The sequence below is a fragment of the Desmodus rotundus genome, chromosome 1, assembly GCF_022682495.2.
Source record: "Desmodus rotundus isolate HL8 chromosome 1, HLdesRot8A.1, whole genome shotgun sequence".
NCBI lineage: Eukaryota > Metazoa > Chordata > Mammalia > Chiroptera > Phyllostomidae > Desmodus > Desmodus rotundus.
The window spans coordinates 62,259,595-62,287,224 of NC_071387.1; the positions used below are offsets into that span (position 1 = coordinate 62,259,595).

At 41.2% G+C, this 27,630-nt stretch overlaps 1 protein-coding gene across 3 annotated transcripts in view; it reads right to left on the bottom strand.

The window, feature by feature from the left end:
- Positions 1–27,630, bottom strand: part of TTC39B (tetratricopeptide repeat domain 39B) — a 138,292-nt gene that overhangs the window by 32,019 nt on the left and 78,643 nt on the right. For all 3 annotated transcript variants that reach the window (XM_045193659.3, XM_045193660.3, XM_071221591.1), the window contains 5 exons: positions 14,187–14,297; positions 11,830–11,961; positions 10,999–11,075; positions 5,671–5,738; positions 2,593–2,657 (listed from right to left, as the gene is read on the bottom strand). In XM_045193659.3, coding sequence (XP_045049594.2) covers positions 2,593–2,657; positions 5,671–5,738; positions 10,999–11,075; positions 11,830–11,961; positions 14,187–14,297 — 453 coding nt within the window. The remainder of the gene's footprint in view (positions 1–2,592; positions 2,658–5,670; positions 5,739–10,998; positions 11,076–11,829; positions 11,962–14,186; positions 14,298–27,630) is intronic.

The window sequence follows — 27,630 nt, forward strand, 5'->3', positions numbered from 1 at the left end:
GTACTAAATACTGGCTCTGCTTCCACTAATGGAAATCTGCTTCTAATAATGGCAGGGTGGTTTATTAGGTTTACCCTCCCAGTGATAACCCTTCCATATAATTATTAAACTCTAGAAAAAATTCAAAATATTTTAAATATATCTGCAGGCACTGGGCAATGAAGAAAAAGTAGCCAGAAGCTGGAGAAAGAGTTGACTTTTTTAAAGAAAGGATCACCTGAGTGCGCTTTGTATTTATACGACTAGTTACCTGGAAGTACTCCCCCGTCCACTCAGTGTGCAGTGCCCAGAACTTAGAAAGCCACAGTCTTAATGGTTTAAAAATTAAATTTTCAGGCAGAGGAAAATCACCAAGAGAGAAACACCAAAATCAGTGTTAAAACTCCACTCAAATTCTCGGCTGACCCACAAACTATGTGAGCACTGAGGAGACTCCAAAGAAAAGCAGAAGCAAGACAGAAAAAACAATGTAACAAAGATTTCAGATGCTGCCCACTACTACAGAGTAAGAGTTTGCAGTCTGTCTAGTCAAGTTAAATGCTTCCTGGAAGGAAAATCAGCACACTTCTTAGAAAGATGGCAGAACCTACAGTCCCTACAATGTATCAATATCTAGTGTACAATTAAAAAATCATTGACATGAGAATAGAAAAATATGACATATAGTCAAGAGAAAAAGCAGGCAATAGAAATGAACCCCATGATGGCCCAGATATTGAAAGAATATCCAATCAGGAAAAAATAAATTTTTTAAATGAGCAGCACCTATGTGACCTATTAAACAAAATCAGGCTAACATGAATTGCAGTCTTAGAAGAAGTGTAAGAATGGAGCAGAAAATAATATTTGAAGAAATAATGGCCACAAATTTATCAAAGCCACACTTAAGCACTTCGTGGTCAAATTGCTGAGAACCAATGATACAAAAAAGTCTTCGAAGCAGCCAGACAGGGAAATAATAATACAAGTAAGAGCTGACTTCTAATCAGAAATAATAGAGACCATAATACAATGGACTGACAGTTTTAAGGGGTGAAAAAAAGAAAAATTCCTTGTAACTCAGAACACTATATTGAACAAAAAAACAGCCTTCAAAAATGAAGGCAAAGATAACATTTTCAAATAAATGAAACAAAGAGAACTGTTTTTGGAGGCAGACACACACTACTAGAAACACTGAAATTTTTCAGTCTAAAAATATACAGAAATGAAGAACACAAAAAATGGTAGATAGATGGATACATAGAGAAGACATTATAATATAAGACTGTTTAAAGCAAAAATTTGGCACCACATTGTGGGATTTAAAATATACATGTGTGTGCTGTCATAAGAATAGTAAAGAAGACAACAGGTAAATGAAACTATACTTTTGCAAAGTTCTCATATTTTATGTGCAATGGTACAATATTAACTCTAAGTTGACAGTGATAAAAAGTCTATTGTAATCACTACAGCAACCATTAAAAAATTAAAGATTGCTATAGCTAAGAAAATAGAGGATTATAACTGATATATATATGTATGCATATATTTTTAACTTATTAAAGCAAAACAAGGTGAGAAACAAATAAATCAGAGAAAAAACAAAAGGGTAGTCACAAGTGCAAACATAGTGTCATACTGAATAAAAAAGCAAAACACAACTATGTACATCTACAAGAAATGCAATTTAAATATAAAAAGATAGGTTTAAAGTAAAATATATGCAACCAAACATTAATCATTAAAAAAGCATGAATAATGGACATGAACTATAGGGGGGGGATGTGGGAGGGAGGGGGTGGGCAGGATGGAATGGAGTGGGGGGGGAATGGGACAACTGTAATAGCATAATCAATAAATATATTTTAAAAAAAGAAAATGCAAAAAAAGCATGAATAAATGTATTAATATCAGACAACAACACAGATTTCAAGATAAGAAATAATATAAAAATCTAAATAGGGACATTTCATAATCATAAAAAGGTTAATTTATTAGAAAGATTAAATAAAATATATATAAGCCTAAAAACAGAGGCTAAATATATAAAGCAAATGCTGATGTAACTAAAGATTCTGGAGAAATAAATGACTCCAGAATCAAAGATGGAGATTTTTAACATTGTGAGTAAATGATTAAACCACTAGATAAAAATCAGAAAGGATATAAAAGATATGAACAACACCATTATCCACCTTAACTGAACATTTGAATCACTGTGGAAAATTCTATTGGGCAGTTCTACTCTAGAGGCTGGACCAAAGACATACCTGTCATTTTTAATTTATATATTGTTTTCAGAAGAGAGATACTAAGTTTATCTAATCATAAACTGTAGCCAGCTATTTTTCAGCTATTTTCCTTTAAAATTACATTTAAACTTAAATTCTGTTGTCCTATAGCATTGAATACATACTCAGTAAACCAAAAATCAAGTGTATTTTTACCAACACCAAATATAAAAAACCTAGTCATACTTCATGAGAATTCTGAAGTACAAAGTGGTACATAGTGCGGGAATTCTTTAAAAACCCATGACTATAGTCAAAAAGGAACAAACTTCTGGTTATAAGATTTAAAAAGCCCACATCTTAATTTTTAACTTACTTATATATTTGGTAACTTGTTCTAATTTTGAGTCCACCTTTGATGAAGTTGATCATATTTTCATCCTGAAAACAATTCAAGTAGATAATTAGATCATTCAGTAAGAGATCCTTAAAACGTCCCCTACAGCTATGTAGTTGTGTGATTAGAACAAGATTCAATCTTCTGAGTACATAAATTTTCAATTAAAACATTCTTGCCTTACATTTTAAAATTTTTGTCACTTTTCTTCGAAGTCAGAGGACAACAAAAAGTAAACATTTTTAAAATCCTCAAACTACTTTAAGGAAGGAATTAAAGAAATAATCCTCACCAATCAGCGGCCACATAAGTTAGTCCAAAGCTACTTTAATAAGCATCCTCATCTACTGAGCACTTTCCTTCTGGGCTCAACAGAAGCTAAAATGGTTGGCTTTAAACCATGCTCCTAAGGCCTAACTTTCCTGTCCCTGTCAGTCATACTCCAGTAAATGGGATTATGGTTCTTTTCCCCCAGGGTATTTTAGCAGGCAGAGTCTATTTAACAGTGTGAATTTCATTTCTATACAATTCCAGATTAAAATAACTGTTCTGGATTCTAAATTTGTTGTCACTAATACGACAATACTCCTCTTTGCCTAATGGTCATCAACCATAAAACGGAGGCAACTGGCCTAAATGAATACTATTTCCACGGCTCGCATTCTAGGGTTCCAAAAGAGTCTCTTAACAAAGTATATCAAATAACTGCTTGAAGGAAGTTACTACAGGGTGGGGCAAAAGAAGGTTAGTTGTTTGTATGGAAAATAATACAATAATTAATAAATACTAATACAAGAATAAACTGTTTCACATATTCATAACGGTACACCTATTTTTGCCCCGCCCTATACAACAGATGGTGCAAATGGAGATGTCCCCATGTTTCGCATTCCCAAGAACATATTTCTAATCTCTTAATACCAGGAAGATGCTCTGGTATTTATTTCCTGTGCACTTGAACACCGTTCGGAAGCAAAAGAAAAACTGATTTTAGTTTTGCAATTTAGTAATTTCATTAATTACTTAAATATTTAACATTTTAATTATTAAAAGAATCAATAAATACAAAATTTACTATGAAACTTAAATTTTTATCTTCATATTTTAAGGAATTTTGTGATTGCACAAGTTGCAATAATGGCCAGGAAACAATATCTTAAATTAGATTAAAATATGCCTCAAATAAGAACATCTCATTTCATGATTCACCAAACACTGGCACCTGACTGCAAATTAGATGAAAGCAATGCAGTGCGTTAAGGGGTGGAGGAATGCATCCGGATGGAGACATGCACAGCAGGATGTCATCAGAGCTCGAAGGTGGGAGGGTTAGTGGGACAGGAAGAATCACAAAAGTGTCCTGGAGTATCAGTGCTTAAAGCACACAGACATCAAAAAAAAAAAAAAAAATTAGGAAGTGGCCTGGTGAAGAAAGGCAAAGCAGGTACAAACTCTGCAAGCAAAGGAAAAGGTGGGAAGACCAGGAAGCATTACAGATCATGGTGTGCTCGGCTCTCTGTGTTGTGTAACTCAGTACTGCTGCACGAACCTACAGCAACGGAGGGGATGACTAAGGAGTAAGAAAGCCGCGTCTACCCATGCCGCTCAAGTATGCAACATACCTGCCATTGGTGGACATCGGTGAGAGCGGAGTAGGGGACTTGGGGGAGATACCAGTTTAGTTTAAAAAAACTTCCCCCATTTCTAATACAGAACCACTGCTATAGTCCATGAGAGCTACTAAATGCTGAAGCAGAGAAATGACAAGGTGAGGCTGTCATCTGGGAGGGTGTTCATTTGCACAATGGAAAATGAGCTGGAGGTAAGAGAAATCAGAGACAGATGTTAAAATCCATTGGGCTGCTGTGCAGCCTGTGGAAGAGCTGATGAGCACTTTCTCCAGAACAATTACAGTCAGAAGAAAGAGGAAGAGATGGAGCTGCTAAATCTTTAAAAGGTAGTGGAAGCATGACCATGAAGCTGATTGGATGTGGAGGAATGAGGAAGAGGAGAGCCAGGGATATCTCCCAGATCTTTAATTACAAGGCCCCAAGCATAACCACAGATTTGGTTGTCAAATCCCTATTTGGAAAACACTTGAGAAAAAACTGAAGGCCTCCATGACTAACATGTTTACTAAGGCAGTAACACTTGTTTTCATTCAGCCTTCATAATATGTTAGGTTTTAGGAAGCAGAGTCATAGACTAGATTGATTCAACTTCACGAAACCAAAACCCAACCTAAGAGGTCAACCTCCAGAAAAAGAGAAAAGCATCTCTCCAAACAATGTAAAACCTTGAGATCAAGGAAGACTTTCCATTTTACAGTTGGATTTCTGCCCCTTACAATCTCCACCCCATGCTGCCCCACTGCAGCCATCACTGCCACCTGTGCAGCGGTGATGTTAAAATCCATGCTTTTTGGAAGCGTTGAAAGACACAATAATAGGCAAGGTGTTGTTGTAACAGCTCCTACAGGTGAAATTAAAATGCCCCACAAGAAAAGAATTCATGGTTACTTAGTGACTTTTTAAAAATGCTCACCCACAGGAAGGAAGAACTAAAAGCAAGACAGGGGAATGAGAATAGGAGGAGGGAGAAAAATAAAAACTGAAGTATACATGAAAAGCGTGGCTCCCTATGCATGCATAACTGAGCTTTGTTGAGGCATCTGGTGAAAGAAGGAAATAGCCAGGAAACCTCCTCTGCTGCTGTGTGCAACCCTCCACCAATTACAGCAAGCACAGAGAGAGAGAAGCTCAGTTCTCATACACAGAAGCATCCTGAAGTTAGCTGTGGTACCTGCAAGACAGAGGTTCTTTAACCTCTTTAAAAGGCAGTGGTTCCAGGAACTGAGGTTTGAAACAGACTAAGGGCATTTGCATAGAAATAAAGCTCCCTGGACTCTTTTTTTCAGCCCAAGTTTCTCAGAATAACAAATATCTTTCATTGCAACTCTAATTCAAAAGAACTGAAACATAGAAAGAGCCACATTTTTTCTATGGAGTATTGGCAGGCTTTCCCAGCAATACCAGTTCTAAGGCAAAGGTTCATTACCTGCACAAACGTGAGTGCTGCTTTCTGTAGGAGACACTCGGCATAACAGATTTCGGCATGCATTTCCTCTATTAAAAACAAACAAAATCATATTTAGGAAAACCCCATGTCCACGGCAATTGCTCCGAGATGTCCAGAAAAGACTGGTAGATAAAATGAGCCCAAGAGAGACACAAAAACCTATATTGCTCTGACGCTTCCATAAAAGTGGAATGATGACCTCAGCTCTCAGTCTCTCAGCAAAATTTTCCCGGAATGTGCAAAATGGTTCAGGAAAGTCATCTTATGGTCCCATTCAAATGTAACAGCAAGGAGCTGGGCAGTTGGTGACAGAGACTCAAACTCAGCTCACAAGAGGACACCAAAATTTAAAAGCATTAAAAAAAAAAGAAAACCACTTATTTTTAACAGTAATGTGCAAATTTAACAGTTATAAAGACTGAAAAAACTAACTTAAATTCGTGAATTCTGGCTTCTAAAATACGAAGGTATGGTAACCATGGCAATGATGAGACCCACTGTTAACATGCGAAGAAAACAGCAATTCTCTAGGGCTCTGAGAAAGAACGGCCCTGAAAGCGCAAGTCATGGCTCCTCACACACGAGAGACGACATGAAAAGCGCAGTTTCAGGCTGTTTTGATCGCCGAGGTACCTAGCTAAGGGGCAAAGCCCTGACCCCTGTGCAGTACTGTGTATCCCAGCGACACGTGGAGCACCCACGAACACAAGGCCTATCTCCCTGAACAATCCATTATACTAGCAGAGATTGGGAAGGAGGAGGAATCTTTGCATTTTTGCATTAAAACATCAGAAGATACCTGTTTTATCCATTAGGAAAAAATTGGGGTTTTATTTAAATAAATGAGCTTGGGGTATTTAACAGCCTGGGTAGGGGAAGAGGCTCTGCCAAAGAACTTAGCTATAGGACCTCAGGAAAGCTACCCTCCCCATCTCTGCTGGTTTCCTCATTTATAAAGACTGGCCACAATGTTTCTGACTACTTTACGCTGAAGAACGAATTGAGGTGCTGCACGTAGAGCTCACTAGGCAGAGAAGCAGTTGAGACATGCTAACTACTTTCACTAAGGGTACAGCCCTTGGTCCAGGTCGTGCTTTTTTTGGTAGAAGCTCAGAAAGCAGATTTTTTTTTTTTTTACTTAAATGAAAATTAGGGTATTTCTGTGCTAGTGGAAATACTGTTGAATCAAACTAGATGAGAACTAGTGCTTTCTTTCATTTCACACACACCCCCCCACACACACACATACACACCACTGGTTCTCACAAATTGGTTCAACTTCCTCTCATGCTCCTATTGCAGACTGAATTGACAAAAGAGCCACTATGCAGCTAAGCTCCTCCAAGAGCCTGCACACCGATGGGGCCACACCTGAGGAATTACAGCCTCCGCTCATTCTGGCGGCATCGACAGGGTTTCAATCCTTCCAAACACCTCACCTCCAAGTGTGCTTTTGAATCTTCTCAGGGTATTCAGTGGGATAAAAACTGGTAACTCCTGTACAGGGTCACCTGAATATCCTCTTCCTAGGTATGTTTGGAACAAGCAGGACTTGTTAAGAATCATTCACTTTGAAAGCCTGCTCAGGAACACAGGTTGCTGGCTTGGGGCAGGTGCCGAGGGTGCGCTGCTACTGGACGGGGCCAGCACAGGTGTCGCGTGCAGCAAGGAAAGCTCCAATCACCTGCGGGTGTGCCTTGGGCCGAAGCACCAGGTGTAAAGGGAGGAGTGGCCAGTGAGCCTAGAAATGTAGGCCGGGGCTAAATTGTGGACAACCTCGAATGTCAGAGTCCCTGCAGAGATCTGAGCAGAAGGCTGATGGACAACAAATCTAAGAGCAGCTAAAGGGTGTAAGCAGAAAGCAGAGGTAAAGGCAAGAAAGTTGGAACTCTATATATCTGAGGTACATATTCTTCCCATTACATCCCTCTCACATCTTAAGCACAGTATATAAATATCTGTTCTTAGAGGCAATTTGAAAGCCTTTTAGGGCAATATCCCAGCCACAAGAGAAAATGGGTATGTTCCATGTTAAACCGATGAAAAGTTTAATTAAATATATTCACTCTTGCACACAACTAGCCACTCAAGGATGTCAATGAAAATTACCAAAAGGAAAAACAAATAACATACTAAAGCTACAATGTTTTGACATGCTCCCTTGAATACAAAGTCTGTTTGGGTTACAGTGGAAACTGAATTCATTAGGAATAAAATGCAACTTAGTTTATAAAAGTCTTATTTCCTCACAATTCCTTAGTTCACTAAAGGAAATATCTCCATTGTGCAAAATGTTAATGCTAGCTAAGCATGCCTTTAAATAGAAAAGTCTATATAAATCTATATTTCAGAATAGGCCATAGTCTCATTAATTTATTTTTATTATTTTTAATTAAGTTTATTTTTAGAGTAGTTTTAGGCTCACAGCAAAATTGAGTGTATGGTACAGAGATTTCCCACACACCCTCTACCCCCACACATGCCACATCAGCACTGCCCACTAAGCAACATTTGTGATAATTTGTTACCATTGGTGAACCTCCACTGACATCATAATCATCCCAAGTCACCCTGGGTTTCATGGGTGGTGCTACACATTCTCTGTCTGGACAAATGCACAGTGACGTGTCTCCACCACCATGGCATCACACAGAGTGCTCACTGCTCTAAACACCCTCCATGCTCTCTACCTGTTCATCCCCCACCGGCCCCCTGGCAACGCTGATCTTTTTATTGTCACCACGGTTTTGCCTTTTCCAGAATGTCATACACTTGGAATCACACACAGCATGTGGCCTTTTCAGATTGGGGTCTTCCAGTTAGCAATGTGCATATAAGGTCCCTCCATGTCTTCTCCGGGATTGATAGCTCTTTGTTAGTGCTGAACAACATTCCGTTGTCTGGAGGTGTATTTATCTACTCACCTACTGGAGGGCATCTTGGTTGCTTACAAGTTTTGGCATTTATGAATAAAGCTACTATGAATATTCATTTGCAGGTTTTTGCATGGACATAAGCTTCACTCTTTGCGTAAGTATTAAGGGGAGTGGTTACTGCACAGTATGTTTCATAAGAGACTGTCAAACTGCCTTCTGAAGTGGCTGCACCATTTTGCATTCCCACCAGCCACGCAGGAGAGTTCCTGCTATCCCACTGCAGCTCCTTGCCAACATTTGTTGTTGTCGGCGTTCCAGATTTTGGACATTCTAACAGGTATGCAGTAGTATCTCATTGTTTTTTATTTTTTAATATGTAGTATACAGCAATTTTCTACCTACTCCAGATTTTCTAAAGTGCTATGTCCAAAGACATAATAAAGACAGGGACACTGTACCATTTATTTTCAAGATGTCTAACAGAAACAATCCAACATTTCCCTTGTCCATATATGACACGGTCTGTGCCCTTTTCTACAAGCCTACAGGAGAAAACCCGGGGTACAGTGGAAAGAACCACGGCTTAGAGAAAGGCAGGTCAGGTTTGAACCCTGCTCTGCTAGGCGTGTAATCATGGGCCATGTGCTCCTAGTCCATAAAAAGGAGGCTACACAGATTCTATTGAATAATGTTAAGAAAAGCAGCAAGAAAAATGTCTGACACATAAACATAATGGGCCATTATCACTATTACTTTTTAAATTAGTATTATTATTTATACTTACATTAAAAATACCATGTTACTGTTCCCAAAACTAAGGTAAAAAAAAACCTCAAATGCAAGCCTTCACATTGCAAAAAAAAAAAGGAAGGTAGGGGGTAATACACTACTAGAGGGAGACCATATAGAGAAAAACAGAAAGAAGACTATAAATAAGAGTCAAATTTCTTTGGGGCCCATTTAATTTCCCACAGACTTACTTTAGTACACCCCAAGACTACTGGGGCCAATTTACATCAACGGCCCGAAGTTGAACAATATGAAGACATATTCTACCCAAAATCAAGGGGACAGAGAAAATTCTTATGGGTTCTTACGGGTCATTTGGAGAAGATGGGCATCAGCTGCCTAGAGTGACCCATGCATGCCATGCTGTTCTATGATGGTTCAAGGGCACCATCATACCCTTTGGAACAAGTCCCATAGTCCTCTGCTGTAATCAGTGCCCTAGACTCACATCATGCAAACATTCCCAAGTTCCTCTAGCAAAAGAAAACTTCATCATAAAGACGTTCAGAAGTGAACCTGGCACACCCTGAAGACCAGGAATGACCCTGCCAGCAGCGCCCAGAACTGCGCTCGCCTGACTCAGCCACAGCCACCCTGTTTTGTGTTACTTCTTCCAGGGAGCAAATTCAACGATGACAGCACATGCACAAATTCTCCTGGGACGGCAGAAGCTTCGTTCTAGCATGGCCTTATTTGAAGAACATATTTTCTCTTCCGAGGGACATCTGGATAATCAGTTCTGACTGCAGTGCAACACTTATAAAACAGAGCTGATCATGGATCTCCTGCCCTGATCTCAGGGGGAACGGGCGGCAACTGACAACGAAGCCAATCCCTCCCCCATCCATCTGACGGAGGTGCAGCAGCCACTCCTGGGCTCTTGAACATGTCCCGAATGTCCACAAACCGAGCATTCCCCAAACTGTGAGACATTATCAATGTTTCTTAAGGTATCAAAATTACTTTTACCTTGAAAAAAACTTTAATAGCTTGTAGAGAAATAGCAACTTCCATACATGGATGGTAAGACTATAAACTGACCTAACTCTTTAGAGAAAACACAGGCAGCACCTATAAATATTATCAGTTTTCAAATCCTAAGTCACAGTAATTCCACTTGAAGGACTCTATCCTCTGAAATACTTACAAAAAATGCATGAAGACATCGGTATAAGATTTTTAGGACAGCCTTATTTATAACAGTGAAAAAGTAAAAGCAATGCAACTATCTCAACAGAGAAAAAGCAAGTAATAAATGGTACCCCATCCTATGGAATACCACTACCAGAGCTATTAAATGGAATGAAGTACTGGCATGGGAAAACATCAATATCAAAAAAAAAATCATGTTGTGGAACAATATATATAATGTGATTCTATGCTTGCAAAAATGAACAATTCATGAACTACTCACTACAAAAACCCCATGTGTACCTTACGTGTATATGTGTATATATGTACCCAGAAAAGACTGCAAGGCTTCAAAACCGACTAATAGCAATGGTTACTTCTGGAGAGTATGATGGGAAAGAGAAAGACATTCCACTGACTTTATATGATACACTTAAGTATTGAATTTTAGGAGCATATCACGTTTCAAATTTTCAAAGACAGGAAAAATAACCTTTGAAATGACTCTTACCTTCAGTCATCTGTTCCAATGATCCTCTAGAAAGAAAACTTGAGAAAGATTCTACAACTGTGCATTTTTTCCTATATCTGCATAGAATCAGCAGAAGGGAAGGAAATAGAAAGAAAAATAACAACAATTAGCCTGAGCTCATTTCCAGTTGACATTCACCTCAGTCACAATCACACCAAAGAGTCACCAGGCAGAGCTAGCACTGAAGTCCTCAGGGCAGAGCCCACCCCCTTGAGCCCTGCACCCCCACCTCCCAGCACTGGGCTGCCATGGCCTGGGCACTCAGCCCCTGCTCACCGAAAACGTCAGCGGAAAACCCAGCCAAAACAGTGAAGCACCAACCCTGCCAAGCACCTTCCCTGATTCCTATGGCTGAGATGGGTATTTCTGTGGTAGATTCACCACGGGTAAAGAACGAAACTCAGAGTTCAATAGTTGAACATTTTCTTCATTTGGGGGCTTGCCACATAACTACATGGGTACGTAATTCCACGATGTTAAAATTCACCAATGCTAGCTAACAGCTTTTGCTTGAGTCTTCCCATACACACAGAGCAAAAATTAAAATAAATTTGAAAATCTATAAAGAAAAGCAGAAGGCACAGATGCCAAGTATTTGGCCAAACAAGAATTATACTGTACTTCCTAACAGGAAATTTTGTCTCTATCACATAAAACTACATGAGGCCAAGAAAGCTTTGAATCGCGAGTCCTTTTCTACAACTGTGCCAACTTCAAAGGGAGCTCTCAGTCGGGCAAACTGCACTCATTTATCACACATACATAAAGGTTTACAGTCATATCTCAAGTTTTTAATTACGCGGTTCATACTTTTGGCAGGTTTGTAAGGCGTCCCTCATGGCAGAAATGCCATTTTGGATGTCCTGTTGCTCGAAGGTCATGATGGCCTGCAATACCACAATGGTACTGTAGCCCAAGGCATGGTACATGCTGTCCTTAGCCCTGGGGGCAACACAGGGAGTTAGCACATTTCAACTCGACCGAAAAGCATTCAGGTCTTGTCTGACGGTAATCAAGAGAAATCCCAATAAATGCATGTCTGGACTGTCACTGTGATATTAATATTTACTCCTTTACCACAGTCACTGAAATAACACAGACGGTAAAGGACGGGTCCTAAAACACTCAAGTATCAAGGACTTTCCAATTTAAACCCACACAGGCAGCACAGAAGATTCCAGTTTGGAACAAAATGAGACAAGATGCTTTTCCCTGTTTCAGCACAAGGGGGCAGCCTGCAAATTCATTTCCTAGAAGACGTTGCAAAGCAAACCATTTTTTCCCTGTTGAACAAGGGGCGGTGTGCTGTCTTTAGCTCTAAGTGCTAAAATAACAGTTACTGGAAATACATTTTGTGATAGATTCTGATGTTTTTTTGAAAGGTACAGACTCATTTAAAATTGTCCACTCTTCTCCCCCAACCAGAGGTCAAGAGGAAGAAAGATTTTTTACAACGAACTTAGGTCGGTGGCAAAGGGCCCTGAGGAAAGTATCTTTTCAATTGCATATCCAATCTAATCCCACTATCTGATACCCTGGTTAAAGTTCTCGGTAATCCAAATTATCAAGTTGTCAGTGAGAATCACTCAGATTCTTAAGGTGGTCAATTAGTCCTAGTGTATGGCAGATATTCCAGATTCTCAGGCTGTGAAAAAAACCTCACCATCACTTTTCTCAAAACTTCTTAAATAATGTTATTTATAAGATTTGAAATATCAATGCACGATTTCAGTTTTAATTCAAATATAATCACAACAGCTGGCTGCCGTGCAAAGCCAACGCAAGCCGCTCTACTCTTTCTCCCCCGTGGAAGAAATCCGAACAGCCTTTGGTAACTGGCAGGTTGTTCTGAACAGTGTGGGCCCTGGCTGTTCAAAAGGACTGCAAGGAATGAGAGCCTGAAGTTAATCAGTAATTGTGGTTTTAAACCTCATAATTAAACTGGAAGTTCCTCCAAGAGGAAAAAACAGTATTCAAGTAAGAAAAAAAGCTATGTTTAAGAGTGAAACATGCATAAATACCAGAGAATATATAACTTCATGAAATACAATACTAAATTAGTTATTTTTATTCCACATATGTCCAGCTGGGTGTCAGTGGCAGAGAAAAGGAGTCCTGTTTGACTAGAAACTGATGCAGACAGGAGAGCAGGCTGAGAGGAGAGACAGGAAAAAAGACAGAGAGGAAGGCAGAGGGAGGCAGAGTCACGAGATGGAGAGATGGAGAAGTCCCTGGGGAAGAAGGCAGGAGACAGGCAAGGCAGAGGTTAGGAGAAGAGCCCTGGAGACAACACTGGACAATTTCCTTAGGCTATGGGCTTTACTAGCATCTACTTTAACATATGTTCCTAACCTCTGAAATGCTAAGTGACCGAGGTCTTCTAAATCTTAACAGAATTATCATAGCAGCCCCTCGGTAGGTAAATTAGTTTCTAAGTTTCAAAGGCAAGGACCAGAGTCACATTACCATACTGATGGCTCAAAGGAATGAGATCCCACTTTTGTGCCCAGCTGACCTTCTAGAAAATTACTGTACGAGATCCAAGCTCCATCTAAGTAGGTAACTGTGTCTGAAGGCGCAGTGTAAGGGCAGGTATTCCTGGCAAGCTACAGGCACGCTGCAGGGCTGGGGGCGGCAGTCGAAGTGAGGCCTAGTAAGAAGGCTGAGCACAGGTCTTGCTGCCACATTTTAAAACTTAATGGGTACTATTAATTTATGTCAAGTTACTAACTTGTTTATCACATAAACAGGGAGTCCCAATAGTACTTATATGATCTTAATTTTCTTAGAATTTGAGATTACCATATTCTAGTTCTTCCCATGCCCATTTTGAAGGAAACTCTTCTCAATTACATTTAAGCTTAAGAGAAACATCCATAAAAATATTTCACTGAAGAAAACAAAATGGAGCTCTACAAGACAATATAAATGACACTATTTAAACACATATAGAAATTAAAATATAAGAATCAGAAATGTTCTACTGATTAAAGCTGAAAAAACAAGATTTCTTAACTGAATATTAAAACTAACCAACAGTAAGGGGTCTCAACCAAATATTCATGTGGAAATACAGATAAATTAACTGACAAGAATGACATAAAAGACAGAGTCATCAAACGCATCTGAAAACATACATTTTACCTAAAAGAAATAAAGTTAATTACCATGGCTGCAGCAATTCTAAGGCATCTGTAAATCTGTTGCTTAGAAATAATTTCAATGCCACTTCACATTCTTCCAGGCCACTCTTGAGATCCAACTTGGTTGATGCTGACCTAAAGATCAAGAAAATAATCTATAGAATTTCCATAGCTTTTACTATTAGCAAGCTGTCACAGGGAATGTGTGTGTGCGTGTGTGCACACATACTCTGGAAACACAGCTGGGCCGTATTGCTAACTCTGCCACGTATTAGCAGTGTCCGGAACCTCCGAGAGCTGACCTCCTTTTCTGTGAGGTGGGAGCACCCCCACCTACTTCATGGGGCTATTGTGAGCGTGGAACAGATGATGCGTAATGCGCGTGGTGGGCAGTGAATAAATGACAGTCACCCCCTCCCGCACCCCTCTATCACTCTGAGGACCACAGACATAGGAACGACCCTTACTCATGGGGGAGCAGGAGCTATTTTGTTTTACTTTGATTATATAAGGGGGAAATGTGCTTTAGTGGAAAACTGAATTGTCTAGAGCAGACCCCTCCAGGTTAGTTGCTTTTGATTTTGTTGGAGCTGTCTTACAACTCTACGAATTGTAAGTAAATGGGTGCAATGCAAAATAATTGTTGTCCACAGACATGTCAATTAAGTCCTGGCCAGGAGTCATTCAAGGGACCTTCCTCCAGGGTAGAAGCTAAGTTGTCCATGAATTTGCACATTCATTTCAACACTCCTTTATTCCACACAAATGTGTGTTGTTTTCATTTCTCCTTTGCATCTGTTATAACACATCTGCCTAGTTCCCCATTGATTAATGAGTTGCGTCTTTAAAATGTGCCCATTTCTATACCTCTATGAGAGTCATGATTTTACCCTTTGAAAATTATGTTAATTATGTGATGAATAGAAATTTTGCTCTTTAAAACTAGAGCCATCTCTAAAATGTTTTTGTAACAATTTTAATAGGAAAATATTTCAAAAAAACATTTCAATAGCTAAATGAGCAATATGATTTATTTAAAAGTATTTCAAGTCTAATTTCCATGTCTCCAACCTCTTCCAAATTCATTCTTTCAAGCATGAAAACAAAATCTCACCGAACAGGAACGGGTTTTGAAGGTCCTAGAGGGAATGACCCTCTGCCCCAAAACTCCTAATGGCTGGCACCTTCCCGTTATTCAGATCTTAGCTCCAGAGCATCAACTCAGAACTGCCTCATGGACCCCACCCCAGCCTCTCTCACTGTTTTTCAATCCATACCACTTATTACCATCCAAAGTATCCCATGCCGCATTTTTGGACATATTTGTCTCTGTCTACCTTCCCTCTCTAAGACATTAATACAAGGAGGTTGTTTTAGTCACTGTGATGCCACCAGCGCCTTCAGTGGCATCTAGAACATAGCAAATACTCCAGAAATATTGTTGAGTCAGGGGGATGGCTGGGTGAGTGGTTAGGTAAAGCTGACCTGGGCACAAACAGAGAAATTCTCATGTCTAGAGCTTGAAAGTACCTCTCCTCTAGGGTGGTGCAGAAATGAGACAATCTTAGTGGAGGGATAGCTGAAGAGCTAAAAATCTGTGATGGTCCGTTTTACATGTCAACTTGACTGGGCTAACGGATGTCCAGACAGCTGGTAACACACTATTTCTGGACGAGTCTATGAGAGTGTTTCCAAAAGAGATTAGCTGCTGAACTGGTGAACTGTGTAAAGCAGATGTCCCTCCCCAATGTGGGTAGGCATCTTCCAGTCCATGGAGGGCCTGACTAGAGCAAAACGCAGAGGATGGGTGACTCTGTGTGCTCTCTCGTGCTCCTGGTTCTCGAGCCTTCAGACTGAACTGAACTGCACCACGGGCTTTCCTGGTTCTGCAGCTTGGGGACAGCAGGTCCTGGAACTTCTAGGCCTCCGTGATCACAAAAGCCAAGTCCCAAGATAAATCTCCTCATCTATACAACCTATTAGTCCTGATTCTCTGGAGAACCCTGAATAACCCATAACTGCTTTGCCCTTAAGCTTCCAGTGACTGAAGAGGCTAGGAGTTCACAAACCTCTCTCAGGAAGATTTTCACAAGAAAGTTGCTTGATACCTCCCTTCAGTCCATTGCCAAACATTTGGTCAGTGTTACTTCCTGAATATCTCTTGGATTTATCTTGTTTCGCCTCCACTACCCAGTCCAACTTAGCCATCACTTGCTGTCTGGTGTCTACAGTCACATTTTCCCCCATTTCCTACCCCTACCCTTCACTCCAATCAAATCTCTCCTTTGAATTCATTCAGCTAACATTTATGGAGCCCTAACTATGTGCCAGGCACCCTTCTAGGGGCTGGGAATACAACAAGCAAGACACACAGGATCCGGGGCTCTGAAGCGGCCTTCGTTCCCCTGGGGTAGGAAGTGCAGGCCCACACAAGAAGACCAGCAGCTGACTAAGATCATCGCGGGTTGGGTGAAATAGTCTGGGAGAGGATCTGGTTTGGCAAGGCGCGTGGGATGAGGCCCAACATTCATGAGAAGGTCATGGCAAGCCCTGTGAGGGTGACCTCTGCAGGCTGTGATATGGATGCAGCCCTGGGAATATCCAGGTTGAGGGGAGAGGGGGAGACTCTAAGCTGGGAATGTGGTGAGCAAGGCAGAGAGCAGGAGAAAATGAGGACAGTAGGCACGCAGAAATCTGGAGCCGTAATGGCAGAGACAATGGGTTTTACTCTAAGGACAAAAAGCAATTTTTAGCTCAGAAATCCCCACTCCTTTTCTAATCACCCCTTCAACTATTAGGTTTTCCAGTTTTACCCCTTGCCTGTTCTCTTAATCTTCACTCCCACCAGGTCTCAGGTTACAGCTCATCTTTTATGACAGGGAAATGGGCTGTGAGTAGGTACCGGTTCCCTTGCAGAAGAAACGAACGATCACGCTGCATCTCAGCTGGCCACGCTGTCCCCTGGCAGGATGCACGTACACGCCCCAGCTTTCAGGGATGAACAAAAGCGGGAGCTCAGCACCTCCAAACCCTGTGAACTCCACCCTTCTAAGTGGTTTACTAAGATGCTCACATGAAATTAAGACCCCCCACACACACGCACACCCACACAATACCTGCACTACCCTGTGTTTGGCAAGGAATGACTAAGAGAGCAAGCTAAATCTCAGCCAGAACTTCTCAAACGTCCCTTGGAGTCAGTTCTCCCCATTTCCATCGCTATCACATTAACTGAGACTCTCACCGCTTCAACTTTGAGTTCCGAAACAGTCTCCAGGAATGCCTTCCTGACTGTTCTGGCTTTGATTCAGCGGTTCTCAAGCTTCAGAGTGATTAGACTTACCTCGAGGGCCTGTTACAAAACACACTGCTGGGCCCCACCACCAGAGTTCCGGACTCAGTAGGCCTGGGATGGGCCCAACAAGTTCCCAGAAAACACTGACTTTGCTCTAGTCCATCCTGGGTACCACTCTCACACTACTCTTCCTAAAACAGATACTGCCTCCTTAGGTTAAGAGCCGAAAGTGGCTGCCCGCACCTAGCAGAGGAAGTTCAAACACTTCTGCCCAGCCCCACCACACCTGTCTAATCAGATTACAGTGAACAGTATGGCCACTTAAAAACAGCCATATATCCTGCAAGAGGCTCATCAACATGGCATCCTCCTCAAGCCTGACATGATAGGATGGCAATTCCGGGACTGGAAATGGGAAGTCAACATTGCCATTCTCCAGCCACGCGATCTTCAGAAATTCACTTAACCTTCCTGACCCCACCGCCTCATCCGTGCAATGTCCTCCCGTTTCACAATGTGTACAGGAGAAACAAAGGTATAAAGGTTATATTGCTTAAGAGATAGTCAACACGTCAGGAGTTTATTATTCACGACAAATTGAGGGCATGCGTGTGGTGAGGGGAGAGGAAGGCTGCTATGAATCAAGGGAACAGATGGAGGGGGAGAGGAATTTTAGATTCTTTGCTAAGTGCATCCTGAGAAAGTTTCTGCTTTATTCAGGAGCCCAGGAGCCACTTTGCCCCAAGACCCACAATCGAAGATTTTCTATACACACTGGTTCCCCTCAAACTGGGATTCTCAGTAACCAGACCTCAAACTCACAATAACTGTGCAATTATTGACCTGGAGATTTTGTTTTCCCCCTCTGAGAACTCACAGTTTATACTGATTTATGTTGGGTACAGAGGTAATTGGTGACATTTTTCTCCTCTTTCCAAATTATTTAAAATCTTCTCATGCTGCTTTTAAAATGAAAAACTGATCTATACAAATATTACACACAAAAGTAACGTTTGAAAGAAAAACAATGAGGACAGTCCTATCTGCACCATTGCCCAGCTCAGTAACCTTGAACAACCACACTACCTCTCAAAGTTTGTTTCCTTATCTGTAAGACGGGATACAGTCAAGCCGCTGTTACTACTCTACAAGGTAGTTACAGAAACCAGGTGAGCTCATGGAAATAAACTGTAAGCACTATTTATATTGAGGCATTAGTATAATTCTCCAGGCGTGTCAAACTGCCCAGCTTCACCTGAGAAGAACAAAACACACTCACATTTTCTGACCTGGCAGTTGCTCTGCACTTTGCTCATAATCTGATGACCTACTCTTACCATATGGGATCCATCACAAGCCCTACTGATTAAAAGGAAGAGAGGGGATTTTTATGATTTGTATTAAAATGAATAGAACTCTACAAAACCAATATATAATAATGTAATACTTCTGAGTTCCTCTAAATTATTCCTTACATTTTCAGTAGCCTCCTTTACTTGATAAAATCAATTATTTAAAATAATTTCACACCCAAATGAACAGTTATTAACATGTCAGAACTGTACAATAGTATTTCTAATATGAACTTATTTTAAATCCACCTCCATGTAACAAAGGCTCGATAGTGATCAGTTTTTCAACTAAAAATAGGTGAGCATTGTAAACACTGATGTTAAGTTAAAAATGTTACAGTAGCTACCTAGGGAACTTGCACATGAGTTAGAAGGTAACAACTGTGAGGGAAGAACATTTCTTCCCACTTCTCAGATTAACCTGAGGGAAATTTAGCGGATTAACACTCCTGGACTCTCCTATCTTCTCATCCTTCCCCAGAGAGGAGTTACCTGACTGGTCTACCGGAAAGAAAAACCCGGCATGAGTAGCCCAGCCCCTTTCCATAGGGAAAGAGGGCTCACCATGGCCTGTGCTCTCCGTAATAGAGTGAGCTCAGAGGGGCAGGCTCTACCCCATCCCCATCCGCATCCCAATCCCCATCCCCATCACTATCCTCACAGGGGAAGCCTGCAATTTAGGGCCTAAATTTCATTCAGGGGTGTGTCAAAAGCCCATTTCTCCATGCATCTAAGTTACATCCTCCAAGATAGTCTTTAAAAATAATAAGGCTGAGAATTTGATCTCTACAGATCTGACCCTTCACCAATATCTCAACTGGCTCTAGATTAAGGCCAAAAAGACACAGTTCTTTCAAAGCAAGAACTAAACACAGGATTTATAGGCACAGGATGGTAGCGGGATTAAAATTTACTCTTCAAAGACCTTTACTGACATATGTGGGAGTATCCAGAGTTCTTTTCCAAGCAAATCCAATATCCTACCTGCACTGAGAACTAGAGATTTCCCCATCCTCAAGAGCCCCAGGTCAATGTGCCTCCCGTCAATCGATTCAGCTGTGTGGAGTTCAGAGGCTCATTAGTACCTATAGCTGGACAACCGGGCCACAGAGACTCCTGGTACAACTTCTCACTAATGACCCAAGGGAGAGGAAGAACCCAGTAAGTTCACGATGTTTTGTGGGGTGTCTCAGATGGTGAGACTTGTAGACAAGACACCTAACCTCTCCAAGTCTGTTTCCTCAACTGTAGAAAGAACATGAGGACATGACAATACCTACTCAACAAGTATTAACATTGCTGTCATGAGGAGCACAGCACAAAAGATAGCACGAGGTAAAAATGCTTCTCATAATGAACTAAATGAAGGAGGTACATTTTTGAAAAGAACAAAAGTGCCTAGTTGCTCCTCCTGTGAATTACGTGCTCGTCCTTCAGACCCAGGCAGGAGGCAGAGTTCTGCCCCAGAGCCACCTCTCTGGAGCCACAGTACCTCACGTCGTGTCTATTTTAGTCATCTGTTGACAGAAAGAGTGGAGTTTTTATCAGTCGTTCATAAAAAGCACTTGGTTTACAAAACCAGAATATGACACATCAAATTCATTTAAGTTACTCACGCTTTAATGCCTTTCCCGCCTATCCTGATTTGTTAATAAGTTCCATTGAACCATTATAATGAACTGCTCTTTAATGTTTCGTCGATGCGGTAATGACTTAGCACTGCCCGCTAAGTCTCTAATAAAATTAACTTATTTTGAAATGGCTTCTACTTGGCAAAGAGTGGTAACTACCCCTGGTTTATCCTGCCTGTGAAGATGCTGGACAACCATAAGGAACGAAGCACAAGTTCCACAGACTAATGCCAGATGAATTAGGAAGAGGCATGGCGAAGGAGTAAAATGTAGGTACAGCAAGGTTAGATACGTACAAAATCCCTAACCTCAGCTCCTCTGAGCTCAGTCCGCTGGTTTCCTTCTTTAACTAGGAGGGATCTTTCCTGGAAGGGATGGTATAGCTGTCTTTACTACATGGAAAATATACCTAGTACCCTTCGAAGGCAAAGAAGAAGGTCAAAGAAAGCCAGGCTGAACTCCATAATAATGTCCGGGCATTCTTTTTTCTATTCTTTAATTGTGGTACAATACACATAACATAAAATTTGCCAGCGTAACCATTTTAAGTGTGCAGTTCAACAGCGTTAATTATATTTACCCCGTTGTGCAACCATCTCTAGAACTCCTCCATCTCGCTAACTGAAGCCCCATACCCATTAAATGATAACTCCCTCTATCCTTCATTCTTTACTAACCAAGCGAAGAGAAAGGGTCCCCTCTTCTCTCACAAGCTCCTAGTCAAAATTTGGTCATAGCCTTAATGATTCAGCCATTTGAAAGCCTTATCTCACTAAACAGTCTCTGGAACTCAGCCTCCTGAGGGACCAGAACTCCTCGCATAACTCTGGGATTTTTCCCCACCTTCATAAGGTGACTGAAGCCACCAACGGTCAGTGCCATGCTGGACTGACAATCCAGGCTCGGTAAGTGAAGGGTTAAAAAGTCTATAAGAGGTTTGCTCTCCATTCCGTTAATCCTGAGACCCCAGCCCTCTGTTCTGCTTCCTGCTTTCAATGACTTCCTCAGGTAGATCAAGAAGACAGAGTACACCGTATCTCAGAGGTTTTTAAAGTGGGCAACTGTGTCATCATAACATTTCCCATGGAAAAATTCGTAATTGAAGACCAAACATATCTCTCAAATAAAAAAGGGATGTGTTACAGGGAGGGGGTGATGGGAAAGCTCTGAGCCAAGGTGGAAACTCTTTCCTCATTTTTCCAAAAGCGACCTTAACACTGCTGCTCCATCGACTAATGAGTCAGCAGATGTGAAGTGATGGACACAAAGCCCACAAACGGCCGCAACTCTGTACTGTGGTGCCCGTAAAAACACTAGCAGTAAACCCAAACTCAGAGTGCCAGAGTAGCAAGGCGTCAGGGTCCTTCCAAGGGAAAACTCCCTCCTGGCTCTTTCAAGTTGAAGAACAAAAGAAAACTGTGCTTGTCAAAACACTGTTAAGATTAAATAAATGAGAGGAATTATAACCAGGGAGGCAAATGGGTTCGTGAAAGGTGTACTGGCCTGGAAATGAGAAGACAGGGCGTCACGTTGCAATTCAACCACCCCCTGGCTATGCACCTTGGGTGTGTCATTTGACAGCCAGGGTTTCTTTGTTAAATAGTGAAAACACCCTGCTGACTGCCTCGCAACTTCGTGCTGAGGGGGTACACCGGGCATCTGTGGCCTGAGGAGTCGCAGGGGGAGTGATACGTGAGGCAGGATGCTGTTTCGTTCTGTGCCATCTAACTACCCACATACTTGTCCAAATCTGAAGATTTGTTCCACTTTAGGATACTCCAGCATACATTTACAACTGCTTGTTTTTACGAATGCACTAAAAGACCTGTTGATTAAAAGGTAGAGTAGGAATTTTTATTATTTAATATTTTAAAAGAAAAAGGCTATGAAATCTACAAATGCTAATACTATATACTTGACTATGCCTCTAGATAAGTTCTTACATTTCCCTCCATTTCTTCATTTATATATCTTTCTGTTTGTTTATTTTTCAATTGAAGTTGCCACTCAATATCATCTATGACATTCAGGTAGATAAGCACAATGGTGGTTCGACATTTATACAGCCTATGAAGTGACCCCCTGGATGAGTCTAGTGTCCACCTGACACCATACGTAGTTACTTCATTATTATTAACTACATTCCCCATGCTGTACTTTACACCCTCACGACTATTTTGTAAGTGCCAATTGGCACTTCTTAATCCCTTCACGTTATTCATCTATCCCCCAACTCTCCTCCCATCCGCAACCATCAGTGTGTTCTCTCTACTTGAGTCTGTTTCTATTTTGTTAATTTTAGTGTTTACATTTCGCATATAAGCAAAATCATATAGTATTTGTCTTTCTCTGTGTGACTTACTTCACTTAGCTTAACACCCTCTAGGTCCATCCATGATGTTGCAAATGATAAGATTTCTTTTATGGGCAAGTGATATCCCACTGCATATATGTCCCGCTTCGTCGTCCAATCATCTGTTGATGGACTGCTTCCCTACCTTGGCTGTTACACATAATGCTGCAGTGTTCACAGGGATGCATGTATCTTTTAGAATCAATGTTTTGGATTTCGTTTGATAAATACCCATAAGTGGGATTGCAGGGTCATATGGTAGTTCTATTTTTAATTTTTTGATGAATTTTCATACTGTTTTCCCCAGTTGCTGCACCAATCTGCATTCCCACCAATACTACAAAAGGGTTCTCTTTCCTCCACATCCTCACTAACACACTTTTGTTGATTCACTGATGACAGTCACTGTGTCGGGTGTGATGTAACATCTCATTGTGGTTTTCATTTGCATTTCTTTGATGGTTAGGACATTGAGCATCTTTTCATGTCTATCAGCCATCTGTTGTGTCCTCCTTGGAGAAGTGTCTATTCAGGTCCTCTGCCTATTTTTTAATTGGATGTTTGTCTTTTTGCTGTTAAGTTTATGAGTTCCTTATATATTTTAGATATTCATCCTATTGGATATATCATTGGTGAATATCTTCTCCCATTCAGTAGGTTGTCTTTTCCATTTGTTGATGGTTTCCTTTGCTGTGCAAAAACTTTTTAGTTTGACTTCCCATTAAGATGGAGGCTAGGGAGACATGCTTCACCTCCTCTCACAACCACAGAAAGAATTACAACCAGATCTCAAACACAAATAACACCCAGAACTGCCAGAAAATCTAGCTGGATGGAAATCTGACAACCAAGTATTTAAAGAAGCCACATCCATCCAGACCGGTAAGAGGAGCGGAGTCACAGAGACAGGGTGGAAAGGCGGTGTGGTGCGGGGAGGCGGCAGCAGCAGCAGCGGTGGAACTCACAGTCCGACATTCATGTGTGGTGGACAAAAATCAGGAGGGATACCTTGGGAGCAAGCAATCCCAGCCCCAGGCCAGTCACACAGCCCATGGTTCCAGCACCAGGAAGATAAACCCCCATTACCTCCTGCTGTAAAGACTGGTGGGTGTTGGGGCGGTAGAAGAAACTGCTGCATTTTTGTCCCTTAAAGGGCCCTCATGGGCTTAGAACATTCACAAATCCCACACAGCAGCAGCTGGAAGGGCACCAGTCATGTACAGGAGGTGGGTGAGGTGACTGGAAACAGGCGAGTGCCAGGCAAACCTCCAGAAGCCAGGCAGTGGCATTATCCCCTCTCTACCCCTACCCCCATCCCACACAGAGCCACAAAGCAGTGAATCGGACTGCCCCACCCTGGCAATTAATTACCTAAGGCTTCACCCCACACAATTTACAGGTAACTTTTCTATATAGATTATGCTAAAACAGGGAGTAAAAGCAGCTATATCTAATACATAGAAACAAACACAGGGAGGCCACCAAATTGATGAGACAAAGAACTATGGCCCAAATGAAAGAACAGAACAAAACCCCAGAAAAAGAACTAAACAAAACCGAGACAGCCAACCTATCAAATGCAGAGTTCAAAACACTGGTGATCAGGATGCTCAAAGAACTCATAGAGTACAGCCACAAATTAAAGGAAGAAATGAAGGTTACACTAAGAGAAATAAAGAAAAATAAACAGGGAACCAACAGGGAAGGGAAGGAAGCCAGGAATCAAATCAATGATTTGGAACAAAAGGAAGAAATTAACAGTCAATCAGAACAGAAGAAACAGGAATTGAAAAAATGAGAAGAAGTTTAGGAACCTCTGGGACAACTTAAAATGTACCAATATCTGAATCATAGGGATGTCAGAAGGAGAAGAGAAAAAGTAAAAAACTGAAAATTTATTTGAAAAAATAATGAAAGAAAACTTCCCTAATTTGGTGAAGGAAATAGACATACAAGTCTAGGAAGCACAGAGAGTCCCAAACAAGTTGGACCCAAAGAGGACCATCCCAAGATACATCATAATTAAACTGACAAAGATTAAAGATAAAGAGAGAATGTTAAAATCGACAAGAGCAAAGTACCAAGTTACCTACAAAGGACTTCCCAGAAGGCTATCAGACGATTTCTCAAAAGAAACCTTACAGGCAAGAAGGGTCTGGCAGGAAATACTCAAAGTGATGAAAAGCAAGCACCTAAAACCTAGATTACTCTGCGCAGCAAAGCTATCACTTAGAATGCAAGGGCAGATAAAGTGCTTCCCACACAAGATAAAGCTGAAGGAATTCATCATCACCAAGCCATTATTACATGAAATGTTAAAAGGACTTATTTAAGAAAGAGATCAAAACTATGAAAATTAAAAAGAACAACAAATGCACAACTATCCACAACTGAATCTAAAAATCAAAAACAAACTAAGCAAACAACCAGAACAGGAACAGAATCATACATATGGAGATTATCTGGAGGGTTATCAGCTGGGAGGGGGAAGGAGGAGTATGAGTGGGTAGGGGAGGCAGAGGAAGATTCAGGGATTAAGAAGCATAACTGGTAGGTACAAAATAGACAGGGGCATGTTAAGAATAGTATAGGAAATGGAGAAGCCAAAGAACTTACATGCACGGCCCACAGACATGAACTAAGGGGGGAGACTGCTGGAGGGAAGGGGGTATAGCAAGCAGAAGGGGGCAAAGGGGGAAAAAATTGGGACAACTCTAATAGCATAGTCAATAAAATATACCAAAAAAACCCTTTTTAGTTTGATGCAGTTAGTCTCATTTGCTTATTTTCCCTTCTGTTTCCCTTGCCGGAAGAGATGTACCCCCCCAAAAATATTACTAAGAGCAATGTCAGAGATTACTGCCTATGTTTTCTTGTAGGAGTTTTGTGGTTTTCAGGTCTTACATTTAAGTATTTGATCCATTTTAGTTTATTCTTGTATATGGTGTAAGAAGTAGTCATTTCATCTTTCTTTCATGAACCTGTCCAGTTTTCCCAACACCATTTACTGAAGAGACTATCTTCACCCCACTGTATATCCTTCCTTCCTTTGTCATAGATGCATTGACCATCCAGGCATGGGTTTATTTCTGGATTCTCCTTGTTCCCTTGATTTATATATCTGTTCTTACATGGTTTTGGTTACATTAGCCTTGTAGTATAACTTGATATCAGGTAGCATGATAACTCCAACTTTGTTCTTCTTTCTCAAGATTGCTTTGCCTACTTTCCAACACTTCTGTCTGGGAGAAAGCTGCTTTTTCAGTCCTTGATGCTTCCCAAGCTGCTGCCCCAGTGCTAAAGCTAGAGTGAGTGAGTCCATCAGCAAGTAAGTCCTGCACTGGCCCTTTAAGTGGAGTGCCTGGACTCCAGCAACCTTTCCTCTTAACAGGACGGACAGGATCCTTGCTAATTTTCAGAGAGATGTTGTGGGGACTCCTCTTCCCAGCACTGGTGGTCCAGGCTGGGAAGTCCAATGTGGGTCTGAAACCCCTCACTCTTCCGGGGGAACCTCCACTGCAAAGACATCCCTGCTGATTCTTTACCACCACATCTTGGGATGGAAGCAGCCTGTTTTTGCGTCCACATCTCCTACCAGTCTCAACGTGGATTCTCCTTTATTTCCTGAATTACCATATTTTGCCATGTATAATGCACACTTTTTTCCCCAAATATCTGAGGGAAAAATAAGGATGCACATTATACATGGGTAGTACTAATTCTGTTTCTATATAAATGTTTTAATTCTTTTATTTATGCTTCTGCATTAAAAGTATAACTCCAAAAAGCAATAACAATTTCTGTATGCAAAATAATACCCTGGAATACGAAAACCAGTTTTGTCGAACTTACGACGAACTTGCAAGGAAAGCAATTTCAGCCAATGATTCAATGATATGGAACCAAGAGCAGCAATGTATTGTTACCCACAGAGTAATACAGATGATGCTGATTGTTATCCACTTGATCAGATAGGTGATGCAGACTTTTTTACCACAGGGTAAACAGCGTGACATTCCTCTTTGTAGACTTTAGACAGGAGAAGTTATCAGAAAATCCCTTGGAAAATGTCAAAATGATTTTCGTACACTGCAAGCTTTAAGCTAAAAGTTATTAATGCTAAAAAGCATGGCAACAGAGCTGCCGAGAGACCCTTTGGACCTCCTACCACAGACAGTGTCATCAGATTGTGGAGGCGACAGGAAGGAAAGCTTCTTCAGACGCCAAGACAGAAGACGACAACGCAAGGGAAACCTCCAAAGTGGCCGGAGGTGGAAGAGGTGAAGACCTGGATTCTGGAGCAGTGTCAGACTGGGATCTTTCTTTGACCAAGCTGATACAAGAAGAAGGTAAGAGGATTGCACGAGAAAAAAACATCGACGATTTCTCAGGGACACCTAAATGGTGCTTTACCTTCATGAGAGAGAAGGTTTGAGAATGAGGACATCAATGAAACTTGCCCAGAAACTTCCAGCAGCCTATGAAAATCAACTTTTGGGATTTCATTCTTATGTTATCAATCTTCAAAAGACTTACAACATTGAGCTGTCCCAAACCGCCAGTATGGATGAGGTCCCACTCACAGCTGACGTGCCATCCAACAGAACTGTGGATGTCAACGGAGCGAAGACCGCGGCGGTTAAAACCAGTGCTCGTGAAAAACACAGTTCACTGCTGTTCTAGCCTGTTGTGCAGGTGGGACAAAGTGACCTCCTAAGATCATCTTGAAATGAAAAACATTTCTGAAAGAAAAGATTCCAAGCGGAGTTATTGTCCATGTTCGTGAAAAAGGATGGATGAACGAAGGAGGTATGAAAATGTGGCTTAACAAAGTCTG